The sequence below is a fragment of the Marmota flaviventris genome, chromosome 1, assembly GCF_047511675.1.
Source record: "Marmota flaviventris isolate mMarFla1 chromosome 1, mMarFla1.hap1, whole genome shotgun sequence".
In the NCBI taxonomy this organism is placed as follows: domain Eukaryota; kingdom Metazoa; phylum Chordata; class Mammalia; order Rodentia; family Sciuridae; genus Marmota; species Marmota flaviventris.
Window position 1 is genome coordinate 15,153,178 of NC_092498.1, and position 26,030 is coordinate 15,179,207.

Below are 26,030 nucleotides of genomic sequence, written 5' to 3' on the forward strand. Positions count from 1 at the left end.
GCAACAGTGGGCTTCCAAGCTCCCCAGGTGACCGCAATGGGCCCCCGTGGCCCAGGATGGCTGTTCCTTGCTGTACCCTCTTATCCAATTGAGACTGGGAAGAAGGAATGAGCATGTGTGGGCCCGGGGCTCCCCCACCCCCACACGGGTAGCGGCTACAGTGGACCCATTCTGGATGAAGGATCCGCAAACCCACCAGATCGCAGGGGGCTGCATTCACTCAGTTAAGGTGAGTAGGGAAGGAGGGCATTCGATTTCCTCTGCCTGAAACCTGTTTCCATACCTCAGTCAGCTCCAAACCTAGGCTGGAAAGGGAGAAGCGGGCTGTGACCCCTCAGCTTCCAGAGGCCCAAGGACTCCACTGCCTCTCTCTGCAGACTGCCCCCCTCCCGACAGTGGGAGGGGGGCTTCAACCCTCCTAGGTCAGAGAGGCAGCCACACGGATGTAATGTGAGTCTAGCCCTGGCTCTGCTACTCACCAGCTGTGTGATCAGAGCACTCGCTCTGTCCATGCCTCCGTCTCCTCCTGGGTAAAACAGGGATGGCAAGGACAGTTGTATCCACCTCACAGGGATGTGGTGAGCATAAGAGTGTCCATAAACATGGGATCCCTTGGAGTGGTGCAGGATCCACTCAGCTGGTGAGTGAGAGCTAGTGGGACAAATGGCCCATGTTCTGCCCCCAAGCGTCAGAGGCTGCTCATGAAAATGCAAATCAAATTTTCATGATTCACGCCTGTAATCCCAGCAGCTCAGGAGGCTGAGGCAGGAAGATCGAGAGTTCAAAGCCAGCCTCAGCAATTTAGTGAGACCCTAAGCAACTCAGTGAGACCCTGCCTCTAAATAAAACATAAAATAGGGCGGGGGATGTAACTCAGGGGTTGAGTGCCCCTGAGTTCAATCCCTGATACCCACCCCCTCCAAAAAAAAAAAGAAAAACAACTTCATCGAAAACTGTCAGGCTCACTAGTTCCTGAGTGTGTTTAATTGCATAGGAGGAAGTGGGGAGCCCTCTCTCTTTGGGGGGATTTCAGATTCATAGGAATTCAGTCAGGGCCCTGTGGCTGAGCATCTTCAGACTGAGCTAAGAGGAGCTTTAATGTGTTAAACTGAAGACAGGCTACTCGAAACCCAGTGTTCTAGAACAGCCACAGCGATGGCTGAGTCCCAGGGCCCTCCAGCCAAACTGAGGAAGGTCTCTTGCTTTGGAGCTGCCCCGGATCTGGAGTCAGTTTGGGAAGCCCAATCGCTACCCCACATCAAAAGGGTCCTAGTTAATGCAGAAATCTCAATAACAGACACCAAAGCCAGACTAGTGATCCAGTCAGACCAGCAATCCCTCAGGCTCAGACAAAAATCCCAGGACCAGGGGCAGGCGTTAATGAGTTGCCTGAGAGGTTCATGCAGACCCGGGCCTTTGGATGCACAGCTGGTAGGGAAGAGCAGCATTGGGCTGGGAAAGGAGAGCACCCAGTGGAGTCCACTTGTCCCTCTGTCTTGGCTGCCCACCTAGAGTTCTGCCAGGAAACTTCTCCATCCTCCTCCCCCAGAATCCTTGGCCCTCACCTCCCTACGATGTGATCCAGCACCCGCCTTTGATTCAGGCTGTTGTCTACTTCCTTGCTCTGTGAGTGTGCTTGCTGTTCGTTGGGGGATTGGGCTGTTTGAAGCCACACACCAGGACCTCACCCCAGACCTCCTGAAGCAGAATCTGCATGTTAACAGGCTCCCCCGGGATCCATTGTACATGGGAGTATGAGAAGCACTGGTCCAGATTTCTCCTGGAAATGCATCCAGCAGCGCCCTCGCCCTCGCACTCACTGTTCACTGATGGATTTACGGCAGCTGGGGATGCGGGAGGCTGGGGAGATGGAAGACGCATAGCACAGTATCCTGAGCTTTCTCATGAAAGAGGGACGTGAAGGCCACAGTGAGTAGGGCATTTGGATGTGCCACCTGGGCCGGCGATGCAACCTGATCGGGCGGGCTCTCTACTATTTGGAGGGAGAAGCCCATTCCTCAGGGGAAGAGAGGGGCATTTCCTGTGTCTTACCTCATTCAGCTTCGCAGGACTGAAAGCAGGAGTCAGGACGCCTCTGATCTCTTCCCATCTTTTGTCACGTAAGAACAGAATGCTGTTGGCTACCAACTTGGGCTCCAACCCTGTGGCCTGTTGGAAAGCAACAAGCAGAGGGTTAGGACCCAGGGAGTCAAGGCCACCTTGGTGGCAATACAAGTTCACGGTAAACACGCTGGTTAAAATTCATCAGTGACCAACGCTTAGAAGGTTTCCCTTGCAAGGATACGGAAGACAAGTCTAAGTGCTCGTGGACGATGATCTAAGATCCACAGCTGAGGCCCAGGGGCACGGGTGGCAAGGTCTGCCGACCCAGATCTGCCCTGTCACAGGGTGGTCATCACCATAGAAGTAGCTCAGTGGGCCCTGTGTCCTGCTGCTCTCTGCTGAGGAGGTCCTCTGAGGATAAACATGGTGGTCTTCCTGGAGATGTGTCAGATTGAGGTTCATGTCTGAGCTTCATGGAAAAGGATTTTGTGGGCTGTGTCCATTGGGCCCAGAGTCGGCAGACTCATGTGTCTGGATCCTTGAGGAATGGATGAGGGAAGAGGGGAGGGGAGGAAGGAGGGCCCTCCAGAAACATGTCTGCCGCAGTGTGTCTGTTCCAACATTCATTCATTTATTTCCTCAGTCAACAAATATCTGCTGAATGCCAAATGTGTTATAGACTGAATTGTGTCCCCCACAAAAAAACTTCACTACTGAAGTCCTGATCCCCAGAACGTTAGAATGAGACTAGGTTTGGACATAGGGCCCTTTAAAAAGGTTGTTGAAGTAAAATAATTCGGGTGGGTCCTAATCCAATATAAGATCCTTATAAGAAGAGAAAAATCAAGACATGGACATGCGCAGAGGGAAGAGATGGAGGGCACAGGGAGAAGATGGCTGTCCCCAAGGGGAGACGTCACCGATGACACCAACCCTTGCCCACACCCTGCTCTCAGACTTCCAGCCTCCAGAATCGTGAGGAAATGAGTGTCCGCTGTGTGAGTCCCCCACTTTGTCTGTGGGAGTCTGTTCTGTCCTCTAGCAAACTCAGACCAGCTTCCAGAAGCTGCGTAGACTGAACTGAATCCAAAAGACGTTGCTTTGGCCCTTGTGGGGAGGTTGGTCTAGTGGAGAAGTAGAGAGAAAGCTCATAAACCAAGAAATAGATATTATCACAGCTCAGGAGAAAGTGGACATTATGAAGGAAAGAGGGGGGGGCAGGACCAGGAAGGCTCTCTGAGGAGGAACCCTGGAAACTGAGGCCCCAAGCCTGCCAAGGGGTCTGGGGACTCCTTCTCCCTTTTCCCAGGCCATTCATTCCTTGCTAAAGCCAGCTGCCCCCCAGTCGTCATAGACGGAGGCCCCACTCTTGGCTGGAGTGTCCCAGCCCAGGGACTGCAGGGGAAATGCAGGCCCCAGCCCTCTTCAGAACCACGTGGTGCTGTACGGTTCCGCTATTTCTTTCCACTGTTTTAATTATAGTTGAAACATGAAGCCAGCCATCATAATTCAAAAGCCTTGTAAAAACTCCTATTTAGGGGAAAATTATAATTTTCTGATAAAATATGAACACTCAAAATAAGCCATAAAACATAACTGCAAAGTATCTAGAGGATTTAATTATATATTAGAACCAAGTAGCTGGATATTTTTCTGCCGAGGAATACCTCTCTATATTTAGAATGAAATTCTTTAGGAGTGCTGTGGCCACTAAATTATGGTTTTATGGAATTTTTGGAACCTAATCTGTTTGTTTAGGTTCCAGAGTCAAAGGAGGAAATCAGACATTATGTGTATTTATAGAGTGGCGAAGCCCCCTCCTGCCACACTGAGAAGACATTTCACTAGAAGGAAGGCGGATGGGGGTTTGTGTGGCTCTGAAGAGACAGAATAAATTAGAGATAAGAGTCAAGATTGATTGGATTTGGATCCGTCCTTAACACCTGGGGATTGTTTCCGTGCTATTTTTTATCTTGCACCTGAAGGACAAATCTCAGCCTCCGTGTGATATGTCATCACTCCCCTCAGACACCTTCCTCGCCAGGCCCTGCTCCCTCCTGGCCTAGAGGCTCTTTCAGAACCCCCCATTTTTTGATGGCAAAGTCTGGGGGCAGTGATTATTGTAATGCTTCATTTCTAGATGTCAGATTGGAAGAAGGAGACCAGCAATTTAGTCATTTCAAAAAGGCTATCAGATGGCAAGAGGACATTAAATAATGTAGAGTGTGTGAGTATGTGTGTGTGTGTACACACGCTCATGCACTCACACGTGTGTTTGGGTTGCTGGGTGACCCTGAGGGGCAGAATCGGGTTTACTAGTGGAAGCTGGCAGGGGCTTGGGGGATTGATAGCTCATCTAGAGAACTGTCCCACTAGTCAAAAGCCAGAATTATTCACTCTGCTCTCAGACTTCCAGCCTCCAGAATTGTGAGGAAATGAACTTCTGTTGTGTGAGTCCCCCAGTCTGTGGGAGTCTGTTCTGGCCTCTAGCAAACTCAGACCAGCTTCCAGAAGCTGCGTAGACAGAGCTGAATCCAAAAGACATTGCTTTGGCCTTGTGGGGAGGTTGGTCTAGTGGAGAAGTAGAGAGAAAGCTCATAAACCAACAAATAGATATCATAACTTAGGAGAAAGAGGACATTATGAAGGAAAGAGGGTGTGGGGGAGCAGGGCCAGGAAGGCTCTCTGAGGAGGAACCCTGGAAGCTGAGGCCCCAAGCCTGCCTTGTGCCACCAGGGCCATGCACCACTCATGGACACCATGCAGGAAGTCTGAGCTTTGGAGGGATTGGATCTAAGTCATCCAGAACTCTTCCACCCACAGACTTCATCTCCAGAACAACACATCAGACATTTTAAAGAGTTAGTTTACACATAGTTTTTTAAAATTGCGCCTAATGTGGTGGTGCACACCTGTAATCCCAGAAACTCAGGAGGCTGAGGCAGGAGAATCGCAAGTTCAAGGCCAACTATTTAGTGAGACTGCGTATCAAAACAGAAAAATAAAAAGTGCTGGGGGTATAGCTCCGTGGTAGAGTACCCCTGGGTTCAACCCATAGTATAGCAAAAAGAAAAAAAAACTGTGGCAAAATATACATAACATAGAATTTCCTGTCTTAACCATTTCTTAGCGTGCGGTTCAGTAGTATAAAGTGCATTCCCATTTTTGTGCAGCCGTCACCACTATCTGTTTACAGAGTTCTTTTCATCTGCAAATCTGAAACTCTGTACCTGGGAGACAACCCTTCCCTCCATCTGCCAAGCCCTGTCTCCATATGTGCTAAGCAATACCTTGAAAGGTACCAGAGCTTTCCCTGCAGGAGTGAGGAGCAGACTGGGGAGTTTGACAGGGCAGGACTGAGTGCTAGGCTGAAAGGGGACTCTGGGTCTTGGGAAAAGAGATCTGAGGACACAGGGCTTTCTAGACCCCACCTGACAGCCTGAGCTGGTGTGTTCCAGTCTTAGCGAAGGTGTCTCCAATCTCTCTCTAAGGCAAAATCTGTCATGAGATCAGTGTAGTGGGTGGTGAAAAGAAAGAATCAAGAAATAGACTAGAAACTACAGGACTAGGAGTGTGGCTGTGTGGTAGAGTGCTCGCCTAGCATGAAGCTCAGTTCCCAGGACTGCGGTGGGGGAGGAGAACTTTACAAAGTAAGGGTCTGTATTTTATCATTGAGCACATGTAACATACGTGTGTGTGTGTGTTCTGTTATTCTGCATCAACATGGGAGATACAGTTCTTCTAGTAAGTCACGGTTGAAATGTTTGAAAGACCCATTCCAACCCAGACCACACAACCATGAGTCATCTCCTCCCAACTAAAATCCCATCAGTCACAGCTCGGAAATCTCTGCTGGGCTACTGCCTCCATCCCCACAGCCACTGCCCTGGCTGAGGTCACCATTACCTGAGCCCCTGATTTCCTTGCCTCCAGCCTGATCCCACCTTTCCACTCTCCTCATTATAGGGGGAATACTCCTTTTATCTATCTATCTATCTATCTATCTATTTTTCTTTAAATTTTTATTTTGGACTGTGTATCTCACTAAGTTGTTTAGGGTCTCACTAAGTTGTAGAGGCCAGCTTTGAACTTGTGATCCTCCTGCCTCAGCCTCCAAACAGACACTTGCCACCATGTCCAGCTGTAGTGGGATCTCTCTAGAATAGGAAAGTGGATCTCATGGAAGTTGAGAGTAGAATGGTGGTTTCAGGCGGCTGGGGGAGGAGATGGGGAGGTAGAGATGGGAGAGGTTGATCAGCCGGTGCTGTTTAGGAGCAAGAAGCTCTGGGGTGAACTTGGATAACCATTATGGACTGTGTATCTCAAAAAGCTAGAAGAAAGGCTAGTGAATACTTCTACTGTGGAGACATGATAAATGTTGGAGGAAACAGACCTTTTGAACCTGGTTTACACATTAGATAGTGTATACATGTACCCAGTATCACATGGTGCCCTATTGTTATGCAAAATTTTAATGACTCAGTTAAAAGATAAAAATACAAATCTACCCTGGTACCATCTTCTTGTGCAAATTCCCTAACTGGGTTTATAAGGCCTGGCATGCTCTTGCCAATTCCTCACCCTCTCCAAGCACAAGGCAGACTCGGTGCTTTATAGTAATAGTCTGGAGATGGTATGGAAATTTCTGGAAGCCCAGGCTGTACTTTCTACCCCAGACTTGAGCAGGATAAGGCAGAAGTAACAACAGGCCTAGATTCAGACCCCTGGGTTCAAGTCTTGGCTCTGTGTGACCTTTAAAACTGACCTTTCTGGGCCTCAGTTTCCCAATCTGTAACTTGGAGATGATAATGTGCCCACCTCTCAGGATGATGGTGAGGCTTCTCACCAAAATATTTATTGAGAGCCAGGCCCTGATATAGGTACTTAGGATACATTTGTGAACATGATGAAGCTTTTTGTCCTTACTAATTCTAGTGGGAAAAGGCAGACAGATACAGAAGAAATAACTTGAAGGGTCAGATGTGGCATTAAATCAAAGGGTCAGGACTGGGCTCTTGGAGGAGGTGAGATTTGAGCCAATGATATAAGGAGCTGGGTAGAGGGAAGTCCAGCTCCAGGCAGGGGACCATGATGGCAAAGATACTAAGGAACTCAAGGAGCCCGTGAGGCTAGAGTGGAGAGATTGACGGGGGTGGAGAGGTCACAGGGGCTGTGTGTGGAGGGCCTCGGGGGCCCAGGTAGAAATTTTACTCTACTCTGGATGACACAGGAGGCAGTGCAGATTTTTGAACAGAGCTGTATCTTGAGTTGACTTGTATTTTAAGGATTCACTCTGCTTTGATGTTGAGAATAGTCTGTGGGGACCCAGGATGGAGGTGGGTCCAGCCATTCAGAGGAGCCCAGGGTTCTGGCTGTGGATGGGGTGAAGCAGTTAGATTTGGCAAGCTTCAGAAGGCAGGATTTCCTAATGGATTGGGCGTGGGGTGGGGGAACAATGGGAGTCAGCGGCGACCATGAGTTTTGAGTTCTGACATTTGAATTGTTTAGAGCCATCCCTGGCGAGCAGGTCTGAGATTGCTTTCTATTGTTCTGTTGGTACCTCGACCACACTGTCTTCTCTCTAGGGTCTGCGTCTCCTTACGAGCTCTTTGCTCTATACCTCGAGTTCTCCATCCCTCTGGCCCCTTCCTCCTCTGCCTGCTGACTCCTATTTACATTATGAAACGTCTCAGGAAACACCTCGGAGGGAAGCCCCGTTGCCCGGACCTCACTGCCAAGCCCGGTACAAATAGTATCTCACTCTCATTTTCCAAAGATTATTTTTAAAAAGTGGTTTTTAGGAGTCAGTGCGAGTTCACTAGCAGCAAGTAGTGCCAAAGTAACCTCATTCTTTTTTCTTTCATGGAGCGACAGATCTATAGATGTGGGAAAGAAAACATTTTATGATTTCCAAGGACATTCTTATGGAGCAGGAAGAGAAATAATGGGTGGGTAAATAACTCCTTTGGGTGGTTTCAGAGCTGGTAGAACAACCAAAGACAAATAAAACTATCAATCTGGAAACAAATAGAGAACCCCAGGCTTCTACACTTAACTCAGTCCAATCAAATATTTTATTTGTTATTTTCATAGTAAACTTCTGATTTGCAGAAATCACAGCTGGAAGATTAACACTCCCTGGATCACAATTTAACATGAGACTGGACCATCCCAGAAGCCAGCATAAGCTGATTCCAAAATCTGACAAAAGCTTATTAGAATGAAAAACTATAGGTCAATGTTTCTCATGAACATAGATGCAAACATTTTAAAGAAAATATTAGCTTATGTAATCCAGTGATCCTTTAACAGAGTCATTCATCCAGACCCCGTGGGACTCATTTCACGAATGTAACTTTTGAAAAGCAATCAATGCAACTAGCTGCATCAATAGTAAAGGAGAAAACATAATCTCATCAGATGCAGAAAAGATAGTTGCTAAAATTCAACACCTATCCACGATAATGACTCTTGGTGGATTATGAATATAAGTGAACTTTCCCAACCTGATGAATGATATTCACAAAACAAATTCCAGTTAACATCACACTCAATAGGGAAACACCCAACACTTCTCAAGTTTGGAAGCAAGACAAGTGTGTCCCTTATCAACTTTTGTTGACTTTATAGAAATGCAAGAAGGCAAGAAAAAGACAAGAAGTATGTAAAAATTGGAATGGAAGAAATAAAGCTAGTTATTATAGATGACATGATTATATAACATGGAAGACCCGAGAACTAACTACAAGTAAATATTATAATTAATATTGAGATTAATAAGATTGTTGAGTACAAGTTCTGTTTTATTTCTACACTTGGAAAACAAAATTGGAGCACAGAAGATACTCTGTGTCTTGACGTGAGTTGTGGTCATGTGAGTGCTGCATACACAAAGTGCATTGGGTTTAGGATTTGTGTATGGAAGTGATCTCCATTTAAAAAAATACTAAATCATAAACCTTTCCTTTGGATGGGCTTGAATGCTGGATGAACACCAACAAGATAAATAGACGTAACTAGAAGGCTTCATGCCTTACGATAACTCACATTAAAAAGATCTGGGAACCTCAACTGACTACAAGCTGGTTGGACTGTGTTGGGATATCCATGCTAGGGACAGAGGAAGCCCTGCCTACTGCACTAACAGGACAGCGCCTGGTCTCAGGAAGCGGCGTCCTATGGTGATGTGTGATAGGATTAGACCACGTGGTCTAGGGGATGGTTTTCAGACAGGGATGCATTTTAAAAGGAAAGGGAAGGAGAACAGAGGGAATGCAAAGTCCCTGGGAGTGGGGGGCAGTGAGGGAGGTGACTTGTGATCACAAGGTCTTTCCCTTTGTTGACAGGGGTGGAGTTAGAGCTGGAAGTGGGAGGGGACAGAAAACCCAGCAAAAGGACCCCTCTGTCCTCACTTGCTCTGATCCAAATTGCCATGCCTTGGACATTTAGAAAGACGAACGTTTAGAGGACATGGATGAGCTTCACAACTGAAACCCTGGACTACAGCCTCGGGTGCTCCCTGGCAATCATGGCCACAGCTGGACAGCTGCCACTTTCAACAGGGGCTCGCCAAGGCCTCGGGAACCCGTGACATCACCAAGGCAGCCTTGAGCTGGGTTGCTGCATTTTATGTTTGGTGGTTTCCAAGTTCAGCTCTGAATAGTATCTGTCTGTTATCAAGCTGTGAACATTTATGGAGTCCTACTATCTCCAGAGGCTGGCCCATAGTAGGGCTCAAGACAGAGAACGGCAACTCACAGTTCACTTGCAGGGAATGGGGTGGTTTATGACCAACACTTGTCAATATTACAGCTCACCAAGTGCTTTTTACCTTACGGCATGAACTCTTGGGTGATTCTGATTCTATCAGTATCCTGATAAACAGCTTAGTTGTGGCCTGTGGCTCAACTACTAAGATCCCCTTGGACAGATAAACATGTTTGTCCTTTCAATTAAGATCCCTGTTTTCTTATTAGGCCAGCCAAGGATAAACTTTCAACTTTGAAGAGTCACATAGTCCCGAGGAGCAAATTATTAAGGAAAACCCACACCTCGCATACCATGCTTGCGTGAAGATCACTTCTGGGTGTTTATGGGCTAACCTGGCGCCCCTCAGCTGGCTTGGCACAGCTGCACAAGACCCACAGACTCTTCCCAGAGTGCTACAAGATGCGTCGCTGCAGTTCTGCTCTAACTCAGGACGTATATTATCGTGGCCAAGGATCAAGGGGCAACATGCCTTATGGAGCTGTAGCCAGAAACAGTTTCCCTGTGTTCTGAAACATGCAAGAACCTTCCCTGGAGACATGAATGACCTCCGGGACGCATTGACAGGGTGGAGGACAGGTCTCCAATGGCACATAGAACTGAGGGTACCAGAAAAGCAGAGCAAGGGACACTGTGACACAGGTAAATGTTCCCAATTCATTCATTGTTAAGTTTGTCAATTCAGCTGCAGACCTGTTAATATCAGATAGGATACATGATCTCCAAAACTTTGTGCTCCTCTGTTCTGGATGTCCTTTCTGATTCCCACACAGCCCTGCACACCCGTGGAAGCCATTGAATAGCCTGCCTCCTCCTCACCAGGTGTGGGAAACATCTGGCACTGCCCCTCACTAGATTATGATCAATTAAATCTCAGAACGATACGTCACTTGAATTATCCTAAATTCTATGCTTGAGGCTATTTTCAATTTATGACGGTTACTACCTGGCTATACAAAGATGGAATCAAGTAGCGCTTATATTTTGGTGCTTTGAAATAACAAAGATGTTCCTTTTACTAAAAATGATGCAAACATTTAAGAATAAAATACTAAAAATAAAAATAGTAAAGGTTTCCCTCTGCTCTCACAGTGGATCATTTTCATTCATTCTCCGTGCCCATAGAAAATGGTCCCAGAAATTACATAACCTTCCTTTTCCCGCTTTCAACTGGGACCCAAAAGAGCAGCCACTGAGTCAGCTGTGAGGTGTGTCCACAGCTCAAGGGGCCAGGCACGTGGCAGGTAAAAAGCAAGCTCGGGCTCCATCTGCCAAGGTGGTTCCGGCCGATGGAAGGGGCCTCTTCTCACCTGGTTGAAGGCGCAGGACAGACTAGGGCAGCCCTTCCTGAGAGTTCCAAGTGAGTTCCTGCCTTTCCATGAGACCCACTCCGACAGCGAGCGCCCTTCTTGAGTGGGGGTGGGAGTCAGGGGCTTATGAACTCTTCTGTGGAAACTCTTCAACAGATCTTGGTAGAGTTCCTTGCCAGAGCAGTGTCAGAGAAGGGTAAGGGTGTCCCTGATGGGACATCTGTCATGCTCGGCTGGAAAGACATTCCCTTGGGGGAAGCAGGGGGCGCTTGGCTCTGCATTTGAAGCTTAAAATGGCTCCCTGGGAGGCTGGGGAGACTCTGGTGACCTGTAAGTTCTGACTGCCACATGCCACGTGATCAGGGACCAAACTGACCTCAGTGAGTAGCTACTCACGTTTTACACAGGAGGAAATTGAGGCTCAGAGAGGTTAAAGGACTGGTTGAAGGTCACACGGCTAATCATAGGTAGAAAATGTGGAATCTGATTTAATTCCTTTTAAGGCTTTTCACCATATTGCTGGGCCCAGGGTTAGAAGAAGAGCAAATGGAAAGAAAAGGGATGTTACATAAAGGAGACTGGGCAGGGAAGAGGGAGGGAGGGGACTTACTGTCCCAGTGCCTTGACATTCATGGAATGTTCGGGAACACAACCACTTGGAGACCAGTATTGCTGCTATGGCTTATTTACTATTCTCACCCCAAACTCTAGATATTAGTCTCCTAGTGTACACACTTATTTCTACTTCTGTCACCACAAGTGAAGGCAAGAAGACATAAATGTAAGAACAAGATTTTACTTATTTCTTTTTAAAAAAATGTAAAGTTGACTTCCCGCTGAACCAACAGCCTAGTAAGACATAAAATTATGAAATCATTTTCAACAAGATTTTTAAATTAAGAAAAAAGTTCTGCAAGGCAGAGAGAAGAACACCTGAACATTCACAATCCATGCCACTCAGCACTATTCATTCCTGTGAGCCCAAGGCTTCACAAGGCACGCAGTTCCTTTCAAGCCCGTTCAAGTTCAGACCCCCCTATCATGTTCAAAACTCGCAGCTCAGTGTGTTTTACAGATCAAATGCAATCCCATGGATCTGACTTCTCCAGGACTAACCGCATTCAGCCATGAGCAAAGCAGAGGAAAGGGGAGGCCCACGGGCAGGGGACAGGCAAGCCACTGTGGCTGATATTTGGGACTTGCAGTGGGCAACCCATCCTGGGACCAGAAGCTTCCTGCTCAGGCTGGAGAGTTTCCTGTGCATCACAAAACATTCCACGTGCATCAGAGAGATCTGCCTCAAAGGGAGGTGGCACATCTGCAATCCCAGATGCTCAGGAGGCTGAGGTAGGAGGACCCAAGTTCAAGGCCACCCTGGTAAGACGGTCTCAAAATAAAAACATTTTAAAAGGGATGAGGATGTATCCCAGTGGCAGAGTGCTTGCCCAGCAAGTGTATGGCGCCAGATTTAATCCCCAGTCCAAAAAGAGAGAGAGATGGAGGTGTCAGTTAGGCAAGTGGCAGTTCCGTTTCCCTGCTCTCTGCCGACTGGTGGAGCTTCCAGGAAGAACTTCTGCCTCACTTAGAGCTGCAGACCTAGAGCCTGAGTTGACCTTTCTCAAAAAATACAGCATCCAAAAAGCTTCCCAGATTTGCCTGGAGTTCCAAGAGCTTCCCTAGATCATACGCAGCAACCTTCTCACATCCTAAACCTTACAGCACATGTCTGAACAGCTGCATGTCTTCATTTACTCACTGTTTCAGTTAAAGGAAAGGGGAACAGGAACTCTAGATGGTGCCAGTTATAGGCACAGGGACAAGTTAAAAAGGGGCAATTTTACGGCAAACCTGCTGATGTCCCGCCTCTTCTCAGCAGATGCCAGCAGGCAGGTCCCTGAGGCCCCAGCATGGGTGGGTCTGATCCACCCATAGCTCTAAATGGACTTACTTTTCCTTATTGATGAAGCCCCTGTGCGTCTCTGGACCAGGGTGTTGCTGCAGGTGCACAGGGTAACCAGGTCTCCGGTGACTCATTTGCCTGCTAACTTTAGCCATCTTTGCCAAGGCCAAGGGGGTTGTGGTTCCAAAGTGACTCATCCTTAGATTTTGACAGTCATGTGGTGAGGGGATGAAGCAGGCCTTTGACAGGCTAAACGGAGGGCATCCAGGCCCCTGGGTGCTTACGGCTCTGGATAAAGCCACTCACCAAACTCAACACGGGCTTTAGATGTAATGTTTATGAGTAGCCTGATCCATGCCTGAAGAAGTGACCTCTGTTATGGATAAGGACCTGAGGGCTTGTACTCACCCACCCCCTCCACACACACATACAACTACCCTCTCCTTCCATCTCCACTCCCATCTAAGCAGCTGATCCATTCTTTGTGCCGCCATTTTGGTTCAGAGCTCATAGACCCAAGGCAGCAGGTCTCAAGACTGGACAGGTGCATGGCTTCCATGTCCCCCTCCCCCATCCAAATAGAATGAAAATGGGCTAAAGACAGCCTACCCCTTATCATCCTTCCCACGCTTCCCCAACTCCAGGCCTTGATGGGAGGCCAAGAATAGGGTGCGCTGCTACTGGTTATAGTAGTTTCTGCTGAGTCACATGGACCCTGTTCCAGTTTCCACAGATATTTAAACAAAAATAACAATAACAACAAAAATACCCTCATGACGTCCAGTGCCTCAGAGCAAAAAAAAAAAAAAGCTAATTAGAAACATGGAAGTGAAAATATTCAAGTCCTAAGGTGCGGAGACAACTGAGGTTCCGTAATGCTCAGAAGATGGACTTGGGTTTAATGATAAACTGCGGTTGGACCCACACGGGGCAGACTCAGGAAGCCCTGAGGGCACCGATAGAGGAGAAGGGGCAAGATGGAAAGGACGCGCTCCACAGGGGCAAGTGTCTGGGAAAATGTGGGACTGAAAACTCAGACGTGACAAGTGCCACCCCGGGTCCTACTCTGCTCTGCTCAGTGTTCTGGGGTTTGAAAAAGAATATTTCATTCAGTGATTTTGGAATTCAAATATGTGCTCGATGCTGACTTGGGTTTCCCTCTAGTCACTCCTCCTCTATGCTCCAAGGGTCCCTCGGGGGGTGCTCCCAGCTCACATCAATTTCAGCTGAACCCAGCTTGGCGCATCACCGCCATTCTCTGCCAGGCTGCCCAGGGACACACATAACTCAAGCCTGGATCTGGGAGCAGAGATGAGCTCTCACTGTTGGAAAATGAAACTCTGCGTTATTTAAGTTCCTTTTCACTTAATGCATCAAACTAATATGCCGAAGTATTTCTGTATCACAGGGGACCGTTTGGTGGAGGCTCGCATAGAGCAAGCGTTTAATGTTTACTGAGCGAATGTCTAATAAGGCCCAGTCGCTCAACACTTAAGTAAACATGCCTTATTAGGGAGAAGGCAGCCTGGTGTCAGGAAGGAGAAATCACGCCTCACTAATCTCCTTGAGTTCTTTGAGCAGATAAATAAGCATATGGATAAGAGGGAACCACAGAACCCAGTTTAATTTGACTTTCAAAAACCTGTGAGAAAATCCCAGTCTAACGACTGTTTTTAAAAAATTGAGTCACTAAGGGTTGTTTTATCATGAATATGGAATTGGCTTAAAGACCGTAAACAAAGATAAAGATAAGTGGATAGGGTCCCAGATGGAAAATGATAAACACTAGGGTTTCCTGGAGATCTAATCCACAATGGGTCTTTGATGGGTCTTTTTTCCCCCCTTTTTTCTTTTTCCAATGCGTTTGTGAATGTCCTTGATGGAGAAGTGAGGGTGGAATCTCCAGGTTCAGGTAATGCTTCATTCTTCTGGGGAGGTTGTCATGTTGGTGGAGGCTTAATTTAGTTTGCACAAAAATATATTGGGTGCTGAATAGTCCTTATGTGTTTGGGCCACGGGGTCCAGAAAAGAAGTCCAAGATATGCTTCCTGGCCTTCAAGGACTAAAGATCAAGGTAGGGGGAAAGCCTCACCTTCCTTTACTATAAATAGCAGAAGGCTCAGTGGATCTATTGCAAAGATGAGTGGTGCAGATAAGCCGGAGCCTACGAGTCCAGGGCAAGGAAAGAGAGAATGTTGATGGAGTCAGGGAAGGCTTCCCGGAGGAGGCAGAATCTGAAGGGAGTCTTGAAAAATGGCTAGGGTTCCGATGGGTGTGAAGGAGGTGGAGTTTTTCTTGCTAAAAGCAACTCATGCACCATGATTGCTTGTCTTGCCTGCCCAGCGCTGCCCAGAAGCTTACCTGCATGATCCCGTTTGGCATTACTCCCCATTTCCCACAGGAGGAACAAGTGGTTTAATGAAGTGAAGAAGTTTGCTCAAGCTCACTGGGCTATTGAGCATGAAGCCTACTGTTCCGCTGTCTCCCATGCTATGGGGCTGTCAGCATGAGATCCAGGCTAGGGAGAGAATGGAGGGTCCCTGCCTGAGGGAGTGACAGCTTGTCCTGGGGAGAAGTGGGAGATTAGGTTGGAGCACATGGAATGGATCTAAGTTACAGGGGCCCTTAAATCTGGTCTGGGGGACTTCAACTTCATGCTGAAGGCTTAATCCTGGGATGAGTGGAAGAGGAAGGAAATTAGAACCCTACTCTGGAGTTTGGGGTCCAGGACCAACACACTTCAGTCTGGGGGTGGAAGAAATTAGGGAGGGCTGCCAATAGTTTGGAGGAGAAACTGACCAAGGCCAAAGGCCTTTGGTATCCTCAGCTCAAACACATGGGTTGAATTTGTCTGCTCCTAGAGGGGGCCCTCTTCCAGGTCTGTTCTCAGGATCTTGTGCCCTGGGAACAGACTGGGTGTCACTTGAAGCCATAGGGAATCACACAGCTGCCATATCCATCTCACTGCTCAGGGCTCAGGTGGGCTCAGGAATCATGGCAGGCTCCTGGGCAGCCTTCACCGCCTGCTCCGATGGGACTTGGTGGCCCAGGTGCTCTGACGCTCGGCTCCCCTGGCTTCTCCAATCAACACCCCTTACTGAGCTGGTGGAGCAGCGATCTACACTGAACCAGGACCCAGTCTGTAAGACCCCAGCAGGACAAAGGCCTTCGGGAGTCTCTGAGCAGCGGGATGATGACTGTGCTGGGGAAGAGAAACTAGAAGCAGTTAAACCTCTGCGATTTCTTTGGCCATTCGGAGATGACGGAGACAGAAGGCCAGGCAGTCACCTCCTTCCAGTGGCCGTGTGGTGTCTGGCATGGGGCATGATGCTCTGGGGATGAGCATAATTTTGGGTGAGGGACCAATTATTCTCTTAAACTTTGACATCCAGAAATGTCACCTGAGGAAGCCATTGTAATCATGCAGTAAAAGAGAGTTCTGGACTTGCCCTGGGAGATGGTACACAAATCTCTGCTCTTCCCCCAGGTAGTCATGTGACCTGGTTTGGTCATTTAACCTCTCTGAACCTTGGTTTTCCTGTCTGTGAAATGGAGATGATAATTGCACCAATCTCATAAATTTTGTGAAGACCCAAAAATCTACTCTGATAGGTCTACTACTACAGAATGCAGGAATGCTGGGGATAGTTCCTTTAAGATGCAGCCCCAGGGATCTCACATCCACAAGCTTTCCCCTGTTGGCAGCCTGGATGGCCCTGAATTTTCCACTGCAGGAGACCTTGCCCTGCTGGGCGGTGCTGGTCTCTGTTGGTCTGCCTCCCTCACTAAACTGAGCTCCTTGAGGGCAAGACTGGGTCTTCTCTCTCTTTACAATCAGCACCTAGACAGCACCGTGGCCAAATAATCAACAAAAGAATGGAATACGCACATTACCTACTATCCATGGAAAATGAGAGTTAGTTTGACATCCCCCACTCCCCCGCCCCCAAAAAAGATTGGCACGGAATTGTTTGAATTCTCACAAGCATCTGTTTGTTAATTCACTTTAGACTTTTTCTATGAAAGCAAAATTGCTTTGAAAAAGTCTAGAGGGAATTCCTGCTAAAATATCTATGCAAAAGTCTAAAGGGAACAGCCTGTAATCTCAGCAACTCAGGAGGCTGAGGCAGGAGGATTACAGGTTTGAAGCCTGCCTCAGCAACTTAAGAGAGGCTGTAAGCAACCTGAGACCCTGTCTCAAAATAAAACATAAAAATGGCTGGGGATGTGGCTCAGAAGTTAAGTGCCCTGGGGTTCAATCCCTGGTCAAAAAAAAAAAAAAAAACCTCTAAAGGGAATTCCTGCTAGAATTTCTCTCTCTCCATTTTGGGAAAATATGGATAGCACTCACCTCTGTCATTTTCTGTCACCTCTGCCATTTTGTGAGATTTTTTTTTTCATCAAAGATTAAAAAGTAGAGTAGGTAATCTCCAAAAAAGGGCAGGGGGAGAGGCAGTGCATCCTTCAGTAGTTTGGAGACTTGAACTAACAGGAAGGGCTCCCTTACAGGCTCCTCCTCCTGCTTGGGGACAAATTTCCCTATCAGTGTTGTTTGCCTTCCCTTTCTGGCCTTAATACTTTTATGCCTTCTAGAAAAGATATGAACATAAAACCTGTGGCATTCTGCTTTCCTGCTGACATTATCAGCCTTGCTCAGAGTTCCAAGATGACTCGGCCTGTGCCCCGTGGATTCCCCTAGCCTCCGACCCAGCTTTAGGAAACTCTCCTGCTTTAGCATTTTTCTTAGCCTCAACTCCTCTCAAGCTTTGGCTTTCTGGAAGAGGTTCGCAAATGTAAATGCCACCTTTTTTTGTAGCAGTCCGATGCATCCCTTTGTAGTTCCCTGGGGAGGTGTTTACCTAAGCCCTGTCAGAGGCGCACAGTATCCCTATTAGATCGACTGTGCAGTTCTTGCCTCTTATGATGAGTCCCTCACCCATCCACATGCAGAGAGAAGACGACATACCGCTCTGTTGGAAAAGTTACTGAAGTTCTCAACCAACACCTGCCGGATCATGTCTGGCTTGGACATAACAATATACATCCGACGACCAAGATAGTACCTGCAAGGGAAAAAAAATCACATTAAAACGTGTGGCCTTAATCTACCCACTTCTCTTTCCCCCAAAGAATCCGTGGTGGCTCAGGGGAAAGGATGAAAGTAAGTAGAAGTAAAGACGTGGGAAAGATGAGGAAAGGCATGTTCCAATTGCGAGCACCAGTGGAGCTCTGACGGCCTGACATCGATTTCTTTCCACCAATATTTTTGGGAAGCCACCTTGTACCAGTCCCTGGAGGGTCCCTGCCTCAAGGAGCTTATAATTAGGAAAGACAGATCTGTAAATGTAAATACAGTAATAAGGCATTCATCCATAAGATCCACTAGGAAGACCAAGGAGGAAAGTGGCAGAGGTCAAGGTCATGTGCATTTTCCAAAACTGGGGAACTAGGCATTCTGTCAAAGACCAGTAACCTTTACACTGATTCTTGAAAAAAGTCTAAAGCAAATGAATAAACAGATGCTTATGAGAATTCTGAAGAGATGAAACCTCTGGGGGAGGGCCCAACATCTGGTTTCCATGCCTTTCTATGAAGAAGCTCAACAGATACTTATGACATTCAGGAAAAGATGGAGAAGGAGCGCCTGCAGGCAGCTGGTGGGGAGCTCTGACGGAGGAGGCCGTGCTCACGTCTGTGTCTCACACTTGAGAAAGTCCAGGAGACACCCAGCAACCAAGGCCTGGTCACGGGCTTCAAGGGTCTCAGCGTCTGATGGGAGGGACAGTCAGGCAATCAGCCTCCAGTGTGACATTCTGACAATGGAGGAATACTTAACAGTGCTGGTAGAGGAGAGGAAGAAGGCTTCCGGGATGGGGCTCCCAACCCATGTTCTGGAGGTGAGCAGGAGTTAGTTCCAGAAGGTGGGTGACAGAGGAGGAGAGAGCAGAGCAGGCAGCTTGAGCACCTGGCCAGGGCCAGGCTGCCCGGGGAGCACTGTGAGTGCCTGATGGCCAGGTGTGTGAAGCAAAGCAGACTGAGGACAAGGGGCCCCTGCGTAATGTACATTCTACTGCACAGCGTTGTACTTTCAGCGTTGTGACTTGATCACTGGTGTATCCAGCTCAGAGCAGTGAGGAACAGATTTTATTTCTTTTTATATCTTTATTTATTTATTTTTATGTGGTGCTGAAGATCAAAGCCAGTGCCTCACTTCTGTGCTAGGCAAGGGCTCTACCACCGAGCCACAACTCCCGCCCTAGGAACAGATTGTAAAGGGGAAAGTTTATTCTAGAATTCTTACTCAGAACTTTTCACAACCCAAAACCAAGTTAATTTTTTAAATTCTTTTCCCTCTCACTGACTGGGAAGAAAAATATTTCTCTGGCACATATTAAACACTCAGAAAATATTCACCTAAGTGATCATATTTTTCAAAACTGTTGGGAAAATCTTTTGACAACAGGATTTCAACAAATGCAGTGCAAAGAAAGAAAGGATACCAACTAGTTTCTTACTGGTTTTAACCAAGAAAAGGAAAATAACCTGATAAGATCATAAGCCAATGCTTTTACAAATCTTATTACAAGTGTCATAGACTCTTCTGAGAATCTAGTGAAAGCTGTAGACACCCTTCTAAGAGAAACGAACACCTTGCAGTTGTTTGTGTATGATCTGAAGGGCTCCAGAACTCATGAAACCTACTCCAGAGCAATTTCTCAAACTTAAAATAATATGCCTAAAGTCACTTTACTTTGAAGAAATAATAGTTGAAAATTACCCCAAGCTGGCAAGAGACAAATTTACAGATTCAAGAAGCTGAGTGAACTTCAAATAGGGTGAATCTGATGAAATCCATGGTCAGACACTTTATAATTAAACTTCTGAAAACAAAAAGAAAGAAACAAAGAGTCTTGAAAGCCAAAAGAATGACATCTATGGGAAACAACTGGGGACGGCAGATTTATTGTCAGAAACCATGGAGACCAGAAGGAAGTGGCACATTTCCCAAGTCCCGAAAGAAAAGAGTTGTCCACCACAAGTCGTCTATCTGTGAACGAATCTCTCAGGAAAGAAGTCGAGATCAAATCACTCTTAGATGAAGAACCTGAGAGAATTTGTCAGTAGTCCGTCTGCCCTTCAAGAATAACTACCGAAGTTTTCCGGCAGAAGGGAAATGATAACAGAAGAAAATATGGAACTTCAGAAAGGAAAGAATCATGGACTGCGTAGAAACTATTAGACTGCCCCACTTCTCATGAGTTTCTTAAATATACTTGATGGCTGAAGCAAAAATTATAACACCATGTGATGGGATAAATGTACTTAGAGGGAATACTTGGGATAATTATATTTTAAGAGTAAGAAGAGCAAAGGGACCACAAAGGAGTAAGGTCATTTGAAGTGGTGAGGCATTCGTATTCACAGACTGTGATGAATTATGTATGCATAGCTATGTAACCACTAGGAAAACCATGCAACATGACATAAAAAATTTTAAGAAGTTAAAAAAAAAAACCATGTTAAATCATGTTCAAAAAACCCCACAAGAAGGCAAGAAGAGTGAAACACAAAATGAGTAAACAAAAGAAAATAAATATATTACTATATTTATAGTTATAAGTATAATGTAATAATTAGATAACAACATATTAAAATATGGGTTGAAGCTAAACCAGAAACAAGAGAGAAATTCATAGGACTAAATGCTTCCTTAGAAAACAGGAAAGATCTTAAATGAGTTATCTATATTTCCACCCCAAGAAAATGGCAGAATAAGAGAAAAAAACCTAAATCTTGCAAAAGAAGGAAATAATGATGATAAGGGAAAAGACGATAAAGTGGAAAACAAAACAATAAAAAATTAATGAAACAAAAAGTGCCAACTCTTTGAAAAATCAATAAAATGAAAAAACCTCTTAGCAAAACTAACAAAGATGAAAAAAAAACCCCACAAATCATTGATATCAGGAACCAATGATATTATCATCATAGATATTGTAGTCATTAAAATGATAAGGGAGCCAGATAGGGGGGTGCACACCTGTAATTCCAGCTATTTGGGAGACTGAGACAGGAGGATCATAAGTTCAAGGCCAACTTGGGCAACTTAAGGAGACCCTGACTCAAACAACAAACTAACACAAAGAAAAAAACTCACTGGCAGTGTAGCTCAGGGACAGGGCCCTTGCCTATCATGTGAGAGGCTCTGGGTTCAATCACCAGTTCTGCAAGCACAACAAAACAGAAGAATAAGCAGCTATAACAAACAACTTTAGCTGATGATTTTGAAAATGAGGAAATGAACCAATTCCTTGAAAACCACAAACTACTAAAATCCAACCAAGATGAATGAAACAATCTGAATAATCCTATTACCATAAGAAAATTGAAATCATAATTTTAAATTTCCTGAAAAAGTCATCTCCAGGCCCAGATGGTTTCAATGGAAAATTCTACCAAATATTTAAAGAAGAACAACAATAACTGTACATAATCTCTTCCAGAAGTTAAAAGAGGTGGGAACACTTCCCAATTCAATTCATGAAGACATTATTACCCTGATAGAAAAACCAGATGAAGACGGTACCAAAAAGAAGAAAAGAAAACAAAACCACAGCCCAGAATCCTTCACATCTTAGACACAAAAATCTTCAACAAAGCAAACCTAGCAATGTGCAGAAAGAATTAAATACTACAAGTGGCATTTATACTAGGTATACAAAACTGGCTCAATATTTTAAAATCATTCAATATAATCCACCATATTAATAGCCTTAAAAAGATAAAATATGTGATCATATCAGTTAACATGAAGAAGTTAAAATTTGACAAAATTCAGCACCTGTACATGATGGAATCTCTCAAGAATAAAGGGAAATTTCCTCAACTTGATAAAGGGACATTTATAAAAATCCTAAAATGAACATCATACTTAATGGTGAAATGCTTTTCCTAAGATCAGGAACAAGGCAAGGCTATTTACTCCTGTTACTCTTGTACATAGTAGCCAGTACAATAAGGCAAGAAAAATAAATAGGAAGTGTATAGATTGAAAAGAAATGAAGAAAATTGTTTTCAGTTGGTTTGATTGTAGATAAAAATACTAAAAAATAAATTAAAAAGTTTGCAGGATTCAAGAGCAATGTAAAAAAAATCAATGGTATGTCTATATACTAACAATTAACATGTGGAAAACAAAATTAAAATTATTGATGAAAGAAATCTAAGAAGACCTATGTAAATTGAGACACTTACCATCCTTAAGGATTGGAAGACATGTTCTCCCAAAAGTTGTCTAATAGGTTTAATGCATTACCAAACTCCAAGCAATTTATATGGAAAAACCAAAGACTTAGAATAACCAAGTCAATTTTTAAAAGAAGAATGAAGTGAGAGGAATCAGTGTATCACATCCTAAGATTTAACTATAGTAGTCAAGACTTTGCACCACGGAAGAGTAGTAGAGAGATACTTACAAATATACATGATACCCTACCCCCCCCCCCACATACACATTTGAGCACACATAAACCTGAATAAAATCTGAATAAGTTCTGTGCATTGAACCAATGTCAACCTTCTGGTTTGATAATATGCTATAGTTATGGAAGAGGTTAGCACTGGGAGAAGCTGAGAAAAGGGACACAGCATGTGGCTGTGGCTGTGGCTCAGTGGTAGAGGGCTTGCTTGGCATGCGCCACCCAGGCTTCCAACCTCAGCGCACAACGCATGCACACACACTCTAATACAAGTACCCAGACCCTCCTTCCCTGCATGTATTTCCAACTTCCTGTGATTCTATAATTATCACAAAATAAAAAGTTTTAACAGGTCACCTAGAAGCTTAATAAACTATGAAGTCGCAGCTCTGCTCACCACCAAACCTGATCTATGAGGCCTGGTGGGACCCAGAAATCTGTATTTAAACCATCTTTCGGATTGTGATGCAGCAGGACTGCAACACACTCTGAGAAACACTGACCTAGAACAGTGGTGGGCAGCCCTGTGGGTGGCCAAAATCTACTGGGGAGCATTTAGAAAACAACAATGCCTGGCCCCACCCCGACCTACCACACCTGGGTTTCTGGTGTGGAACCAGTCACCTCTTATTTTAACAAGCTCCCAGGGGACTCTGATATGATTGACAGTAAACAGATTGGGGACCCAAAGTTAAAAACGCTTAAAGTTCACACCCATTCTCATTTCCCTAAATCCTGAGCTGTAAAAAGAAAGCAGTTACACCCTGGGTGCACACACATATTTTGGTGATATATTTGTATTGATTTCATTATTATCAACATAATTTTTCACATAATCTGGACTCAAAAAATGCTTCTACATTCCAATGAAAGTCGTCCTTTCAAGTAGTCACCTTGGGAGTCTTTCTGATTTTTTCTAGTAATATTGCTAATGCTAAAAACAATTTTCGAACAATTCCTTCAGAATTGCTTCGGAGCTGGTTTATGAACCTCATGAGGGAACTGGCCCCGTTTTACATGTAAATTGTGTAATCTTGTGAATTTATATTTATAAAAATGCTCATCTGTAGTTTGAGGAGCTCCTGGAAAGATATTGAATAGAGAAAAGTATCAGTGAAGCTCGTCTTAAGCAAGCACAGCCTTCCTTCTTTAATGGCTCTTCTCTCTCCGTCTGCCCACCACTCCTTGGGGAGCCAGCCTTCCTATTCCACAGAGTTATGAAGGAGCTGTGAATTATGGAACCTTGTCCCTGTGGTCAAGGGGATGAACTCACCATCTAGGCATGGCCAATCACAGGATCCCATCTCCTTGGCAACCACGACTGGTCCAGCTGGTGTGCACATGACCCAACCAGCCAGGGTCAGAACACTTTCTCAGGTTTTCTACATGGGACTGAGACTGACATGCTCAGTCTTTCTCCTAGAGCTGCTAAACTGGGACTATAGGAGGTTAGGGCTGTTGATGACCATTTTCCTGCCATACTGAGACAATCTGTCTGCAGAAAGAACTGAGAGAGAGCAGCTGAGATTTATGACAGATGTGCAGGAAGTACAAAGTCAATCCAAGTCTCTACTACAGCAGCTCTTGGTTTGATCCTCCAAGGTTGGGTAGTTAGTTTGTGCCATGGTGGGCTTGACTTGGGTTTTCATCAGGTATAACCATGAAGCCTAACTGGTATGGTGCCCTCTTACCTTTTCTACCTTGTGGATACCTGGGCCATTCTGCCTATCAAAGCTCACTTCCCTAAAAGCTTCCGATACGAGGTTTGTACTTGGGTATGTGCTAGGGTTTGAATGACCCCACCAAACTTCTTGTTGAAATTGAATCCTGTTGTGAGGTACTATAAGGTAGGCCCAGGTGGCACATTTAAGAGGTATTAAGGACATTTAATTAGGTATTAAGGGCTCTGCCACACGAATGAATTCATCCATTCATGGGTTGATGGAGTCTGGTTATCCTGAGAATAGGTTTGTTAGGAAAGCCATCTTGGCTCTGTCACTTAGATACGCCCTAGAATCATATCATTCCCTGTGACACCTTGGGACTCTGTAAAGAATGTCCTCCAGCAAGAATATCATCAGATGCAGCCCCACCCCCTGGTTTATGGAAAGATGAGCTAGACAAACCTTTCTTCTTTACAAATTACCCAGTTGTGGTATCCAGTCATGGCAACAGAAAATGAACTAAGACAGCATGAATATGTAGCAGTGTCGTCTTGCTTCTTGAGATGGCTTTGTTCTAAGTATATATTTGCTTTATTATCTCATGTAATTCTCAGGAAATGGATGAGGTGGTTATTAAACCCACTTTTCAGAATATGAAACTGAGATTTAGTGTGGCTAAGTAATTTGTCCGAGGTAGGGACTGACCCCTGCCTCAGGCTGTCCTTGTGGTGAGCAGGCTGCCATGGCCTCTTCTCCAGGTTGGCCTTGTCTGTAGAACAGCTCCAGTGCTGGTAGGGAGTGAGAGAAAACAGGCAGGCCCCCAGCTGTGCAGACTGTGGCTTTTACAGGTAGAGATTTAGGGCATATTCTTGCTTAATAGACCGGAAAACCCCCAGCCCAATTAAGGAGGTGAGGTCTTGTTCCCCTCTAATCCAAAGTTGTACCTCTGGCAGGTAGATTCCATTAGGGGCAAGAAATTTGTAACCAGTTATTCATTTATCCCTCTTTATGCACATAATAATTTGCTTATTCAACTCCAAAGCACCTGGGTGGAGAGAAAACGTAGCAAATCTGTGAAGTATTGTGCAGACAAGAACAGCACCTGTTTGCCTTGTTTAATTAGTGGTTTTCTTTTTTTAAAAAAACTGACCAGTCAGTTCAACCAAAATAGCACAGCTGCATTCTGGGACTGCAGGGAGAGAGAACTTGGTGTTTTCCTGGGGCTGCCTGGCTCTGCCGGGGTGACCGAGGTCTGACTGTTCATGGGGAGGAGGAGGGTGACCCCAGGCACTGACTGGGAAAGGTGTCCAAGTCACACAGCTGGACAGGAAAGCGTGTTGTAAAACAGTGTGTCTAGCTCAATTAATAACTCATAGCCAATCTTAGTGTTAATCAGAATGTCCAGGGAGTGTTTCCTGAGCACATACTCTGTGTCAGGCAATAAGCCGGGTCCTGATGACCAGTTCCTAAAAGTCTGGAGGAAGACGGATCAGACACTAACAGCACATGTGTCAGGGCAGGAGATCATGGGGTACTTTTGCCTTTTATTTTACATGTTTCTTTACTACTCCTGTGTTTTATATCAAGTGGGTGTGACCTTTGGGATAGGGAAAGGGGAGGGGCTTGTCACTGGGCGGTCCCACTGAGGCTGTCAGGAGAAGGGCAGAGGTTGGCGGTGCTGGGGTCTCAGGGGCTCCTTCAAGACCTTATTTTGTGATTTGACATCCGTGTCACCTTGAGCAAACTCGGCCTTCATGACCTTTTCCTTGCCAGGAGGCGCTTATGGAGGTCAGCTGGGAAGTCTGTCGGCAGGAGAGACCAGCCTGCAGGAAGGGAAGGGCCCACA

The 26,030-nt window shown here is 45.7% G+C and overlaps 1 protein-coding gene across 1 annotated transcript in view; it reads right to left on the minus strand.

Annotated features, from left to right (window-relative positions):
• The window catches only part of Tbxas1 (thromboxane A synthase 1), a 154,775-nt gene that overhangs the window by 74,709 nt on the left and 54,036 nt on the right, over window positions 1-26,030 (minus strand). Inside the window, exons 4-5 of the mRNA XM_027952143.2 lie at window positions 18,008-18,104; window positions 2,053-2,169 (exon numbers count right to left, since the gene is read on the minus strand). Of these exons, the coding sequence (XP_027807944.2) occupies window positions 2,053-2,169; window positions 18,008-18,104 (214 nt within the window). The remainder of the gene's footprint in view (window positions 1-2,052; window positions 2,170-18,007; window positions 18,105-26,030) is intronic.